This window comes from Quercus lobata, chromosome 11, assembly GCF_001633185.2.
Source record: "Quercus lobata isolate SW786 chromosome 11, ValleyOak3.0 Primary Assembly, whole genome shotgun sequence".
Lineage (NCBI taxonomy): Eukaryota > Viridiplantae > Streptophyta > Magnoliopsida > Fagales > Fagaceae > Quercus > Quercus lobata.
In genome coordinates this window covers 163,916-169,495 of record NC_044914.1, presented here as the reverse complement: position 1 = coordinate 169,495, position 5,580 = coordinate 163,916, and the positions used below count along the sequence as shown (strand labels likewise).

General features: G+C 39.9%; 1 protein-coding gene across 8 annotated transcripts; it reads right to left on the bottom strand.

Annotated features, from left to right (window-relative positions):
• Positions 1-260: 260 nt before the first annotated feature.
• Positions 261-5,580, bottom strand: LOC115968871 (FACT complex subunit SPT16-like). 8 transcript variants are annotated; one of them, XM_031088394.1, is made up of 6 exons: positions 5,258-5,580; positions 4,838-4,943; positions 4,678-4,729; positions 4,380-4,431; positions 4,032-4,060; positions 261-3,816 (listed from the first exon to the last, which is right to left on the bottom strand). In XM_031088394.1, exon 6 carries the CDS (start codon positions 3,760-3,762, stop codon positions 553-555), a length of 3,210 nt encoding a protein of 1,069 aa, XP_030944254.1. In that variant the 5' UTR covers positions 3,763-3,816; positions 4,032-4,060; positions 4,380-4,431; positions 4,678-4,729; positions 4,838-4,943; positions 5,258-5,580; the 3' UTR covers positions 261-552. The 8 variants fall into 8 exon arrangements, with proteins under 8 accessions (XP_030944254.1, XP_030944252.1, XP_030944257.1 ...); XM_031088392.1 differs by having other exon boundaries at positions 4,838-4,906; XM_031088397.1 differs by lacking the exon at positions 4,838-4,943 and having other exon boundaries at positions 4,380-4,477.

Below are 5,580 nucleotides of genomic sequence, written 5' to 3'. Positions count from 1 at the left end.
AGTATGAAACGATAATTCTTCTAGAAATGAGTTCACAAGGAGCTCATAAGACACAAAATTCAGCCATCTGATATAGCATATCCAAAGGCCAGGCAATCTGATACAGCATACCCCAAGCATCTGAACCTGTATTTCTCTTACTAGTATCTAGCTGTAGGTTCTACTAATCCCAGAAATAGTTAGGGAAATCATTGGTCCAATGAATGCCAAATAGTGGGAACTTCGAGGCAGATCAACAGTTGAGGTGAACACATTTAACATATACAGAAAGTCTGAAAGTATAACTTATTAATAATATTTAATTCCCACTATTTTACAAGCAGAAAGTAATTAAACAAGGTTTTCCAAAACACAATGAAAAGGAGAAAAAACAAAACCGACTAGAACCTTTTTAAAACACATTCAAAGTGAAGTTGTTCGTACACAAAGTTGTATAACTACAACTACTGCTGGTGCTGATGCTGCCCTATAAGATAAACGAAGGGAAAGACCAACTCTCTCCAGGTGTCCACCAGGATTTCTTTGGGGAATGCTGTCGTTGAGACCTTACATTCACCTTAATTTTGTCCTCTTGGGAAGGTGGCCACCAGGATTCCTCTTGTCAGGTGCCCGAGCCTTCCCAAAAGCTTTCATCTTCCTTCTTGTCCTCTCCTCCTCGCTATCCGAGTCATCCCCTTTCTCTCTATCTGCATAGGTTGCTTCCCTCTCCAACTCTTCCCATGTCTTTCCTTCCTCCTCTGAGTCTTCTTCAGAGTCTTCGTCCTCATCATCCTCTGACTCAACCAATGACTCACTGTTGGCATCCTCATCCTCCGATCCTGAATCTGACTGTACATCTGAAGGCTCATACCCTTGGTCTGACTCCTCTGTCCCAGAATCTGAATCACTGACCTCCATGTTCAAGAACTCCCATCCACCATCCTCTATGAACTTCTCTGGATCATCAGTGATAGTTTTCAATATAGGTCGCCAGTTGAGATTCAACCTGCTTTCATAGTACTTCAGGTCAGTAGTGTCTAACCACTCCTTGATGCCATCTAGTGATGTTGAAGGGATAGAGTCTATTCGGAAAACATCCCTTTTAAAGTCCTTGAATACAATAGTCATATCAAAATTCTTCTGCCCAAGACCAACTCTCTCCAGGTTAACAATCTCAATCTCATTTAAAGTTATTACCACAAATGGTGTCTCTATCAGTTCAACCAGGCAGCTTGAAGTAGGGACAATGAAAGCTGAGGCTTTGTGAGGTACCCCATGGAAGCCTAGCTCTCTTAAGGGCTGATCAAACTCAAGGTCAAGCGCTTTGAATTGAGGTTGACCCCACAGATCATTTACTCGGTTCACAAAGTTTTGGAAGTCCATATTGATTTTATTTTTTCGATCCCTCTCACGCTGCTCTTCCTCAATCTCATCCGGGTCATAGGCAGATCTTTTTCCACCACCTAGTGTCTGGACCACATCCATTACCTCAATATAAAATTGCACATCCTTGGTCTTCTTGTTTCCCACCATAATGTGATTGTGCAGATGAAAGTGTAACACAGTGATCATTTCTTTCTCTGATGGCTGGAAAAATGCATGTTTGATGTTTCTATACATAACATCCACACGTTCGTCAGGCCTTGAAGTAGAGTATCGAAACCCATTTGTGTGGCCTTCTAGTGAACCAGTCAACTTTCTTCCCCGACCACCAAATGCAGGACGAATCCATAGATCAGACAATCTTATAGGCTTGAATTTGGCTCCTGAAACTTGCAGCTTTTCCTGAGTAACTAAAGTGGCCCTCTCAGCTCTTTCGGACTCCCTGGAGGCTACCTGTCGGCGAAGGGTTTTGATCAGCTGTACTGCTTCACTGATATGCCTTGGGTCCTTAGAGCGGAATGAAACTTCCTTGAGATAAATTGACCCTTGAAACTTCTGGGTGGTAGAGTCATGAGGACTAAAAGGGGTGCCAGGTACGTTGAAGATTATACGGATATAGCAATTACGGTTACTGTCCTGCTGGCTGGACACACTCTTCACAGTGGCTACATGGAAAGGAACCATGGTTCCATAAATTGGCAATAGGATGGCTTCATTCTTCTGATCAATTTGAATCATCAAACCCCTTGGAGGGGGCAGATCATTAACATTCTTATATGCAATCACATCACCTATTGTCTTCCCAGCACCACGATTATCCGTTGAAATGGAACCGCCTCCGGCAAGCCTCCTAGCAGTTTCTTCATTTTTCTGGCGGGCAAGTTCAGCCTGGTGCTGCCTTCGTAGCTCCTCCTTTGACATCTCCTGGTTGTCTGATCTAAGTGTTGCCTTAGATAAGGTAGTCCCTCTGCTTCTAGTCTCAGATTTGACTTTTGGCCGCTCATCTTCTTCTTCATCATCCTCATTGAATGAATAAGCTACATCCTTCACAGCTTTAGAACTTGATACAGTCACTATCTCTGGAACCTCTTCACCAACAATAACTGTATCGGCTAGCAGCACTGAGAATTTCTGGGTCTTTGGGTTTTTGGTCTCTGCCTGCAAATTCTGAAATCCAAGGGAGACATTGAAAACCATGCCTGGTTTAAATTCGCGGTCATTCTTGGCATTAAGACTAAGCCCTGACTCACGAAACTCAAGGCCAATTCCAGTTCCTGCAGTTTTAGTCAAGTTTGCAGCCAATTCAGGAGCATCCTTCTCAACTACAGAAAGCGCTGCTTGATATGCAGCACTGACCTTGTTGCCAGATTTCAAAGTACTAATGGCTGCTTCTTGTGCCTTGAGGAGAACCTCATAAGCCTTGCTCTGATTTGCATTGGCATCAATCAGAAAAGTTCGAGCAACATTTGAGCAGTAGCTGTTGTATCGGGATCCGATTGCACATATAATCACACTGGTAGAATCATAGTAAAGGTTGTCATCATTGCTGGAAGCACTTGGTTTCAGGTCAAAATCTCCTCCACTCTGAAATATTGGAGGGTAACAAATATCAACATTCTCAGCCTTCAGCTTGACTTTAATTCTTGCAGGTTCCAAGATGGTCTTCTCCGTGTCATCCATCAATGAAGAATGGGAAACCTTCTTTTCCTCATCAATAATCTTTTCAAGTTTTGGGACCACAAAACTTCTCATCACTGATGAAGCCAAGAATGCAGCTTTCTTTACATTTGTAAGCTCTGTATTGTCTTTGACAGCAAACAAACTTGAGAACCCATTTGTTACATCACTTAGCTCAAAATTCGCATTTTTCAACTTTTCAGCCCATGTCTCCAAAAGCTTTCCTTCAGGAGCCTCTCTTGCTATATGTCCAACAACAGGAGCATGACCATTGGAGTTTGGCTGAGCACTGACAGCTTCAAATATATTATCCATTAGTCCAACCCCATCATCATTTTTAGGTTTCACATGCATCACAACTTCAACACCCACAGCCTCTTTTGCAGACTTCTTCACAGCATCGAGGAGAGAAGCTTTTTTCTGGCTACACAAGAAATGGATCTGCTTCTTCGTGAAGACCATAATTGTTTCTGGGAATTCATAACCAACCAACCAGATGTTCAAAGCTGACGATTTCAGGTAACGTAGATCTTCAGAAGTTGGAGGTGTTGCTATAGCCAGGGCATCTGAAGCACCCCATAAATCACCATTGTATTCATTCCAATGAGAATAGAACATTTTCAACCGCTTACTGAAGTTTTCCAGATTGATCGTATATGTATTGGTGGCTGCTGATGCCTTGCCATTTGTATTTTTGACATTACCATTCCGATGTTCTGCCATTGATATACTTCTGATATGTTTTGACTATTGAGCCAGCATTCTAATCAGCATAAACTGTTAAGAAATAATAAATCTCTGTCAGTATGCTCCACTCTGAAAATTTATTCTATTAGGCTTTCTGCCATATATAGAATGAATTTTTTTTTTTTTAAATGGCACATAACAAGATAAAGCTAGAACGAGTATCAAATTTGTTGTCATTTAAGTAACTAAGAATTGAATTATAGAACCACTATGGAAATTAAAGCTAAGGAGCAATTAGAAATTACATCATCGAATTTGCTTCCTTTGGTAGTACCTGCATGGAAATTAAAGTTAAGGAGCAATTAGAAATCATTTCACATATAACCCTCCTTTAGGTTTATGGTAATAACTAAGAAACACAACAATATTCCTGGCATCATGTTCTTCTAATTCCAAGGAAAAACAAAGTCAACCATCGTCAAAGTTCTGAAGTAAAGTAGTACCTTCAAATTTTTGTCTTCCCCAACAATCAAAAACTCTTAAAACTTAAAGTTTTACATTTTTTTTTTCATTCCTTTCCACCATTTATAGGGAACCAAACATAGCAATTAAACATATGCAGAGGACAGGGAGAGAACAAAGTAAGAACTTACACAGTTACACTGGTTTGCCTGCTCTGTGGCAAAAGCCCTGCATCCCCTCCTCCTGATCAAACAAATCCCATATTAGATCAACTTCTACGGATCAAAACCTACATGATAATAAATAATAAGAATAATTTAAGAAATAAAAATAGCTACCAACTTTTTTTTTTTTTTGAAAAAATAATTAATAATTGAATTTTTTTAGAGCATCTCTCTTATATTTTCAGATAATAGATCAGATTTTAAAAATCTCAACTTTGAGTGAGAGGGATTGCAATACCATATGTAAATCAGCAAAGTAACTCACAATTAAATCTTTAATTTTCCAGATGAAGCCCCTGATCCTCCATTTCTGCTACCTAAGGAGAGAAACACCAAAACACCCATGAAGCTCAAAGTCTGAAAAATCTGATCAAAACTAGCGAAACCCAGATAGAGAATTGGTTGAATTTCACAAAAAATATTACATTTTGTTGAAGAACCCATATGCAGATCATCGATTTGACTGGGGAAAGTGGTCAATTGGGCCTCTGAAACTGATCCAAAATGTGAAAATATGAACGCTGAGTGTGGCTTTTCGTTGCATATTATTTGGATCAAAGAGATTAGTAAAGATTGAAGAGTGAGAGAAACTAGCTAAAGATTAAGAAAATGAAGATGATAAACGTTGAAGGTTGAGTAAAAAAGGTAAAAAGTTGACGTTTGGAAGCTTTTGGAAATGGGTTTATATATGGTAGGGGTCTGGTTTTTCTGCAGTCACTGGTTCTGCAGTTTTTTTTTTTTTTTTTTTTTTTTTTTGGTTTTGCTAGACTCCAATGTCATTAAAAAGACTCGATACAGAGGGAGATTATGCTTATTGAAACAAAAGTACTGACTGGCATACTCACCTGTGATCGTGACTTGGCCCTGACCTTTTGATTTGTGCCTTTCCTCTTGGATGGAGTGTTTCAAGCTTGACTTGAGGAATGATCGTGACGGTCTCGGGGTCAGAGGAAACTGCTTCAGGGGCGTCAAATGTTTCCTTTAATCTCTTTGCAAATAGAGCAAATTCTTTTTCGGTGACTTTTCTCTTTTGTGGGAGGATAGGTTTTGTAAGGATTTGAGGAAGGAGTCGTTAATTGAAGGGATTGGGGATGCCTGGATCATGTGAAGGGGTTGGGCAAAATTTGCTCAATAGTAGAATTTAAGGAAAATTTTAGGTAGATGGCAC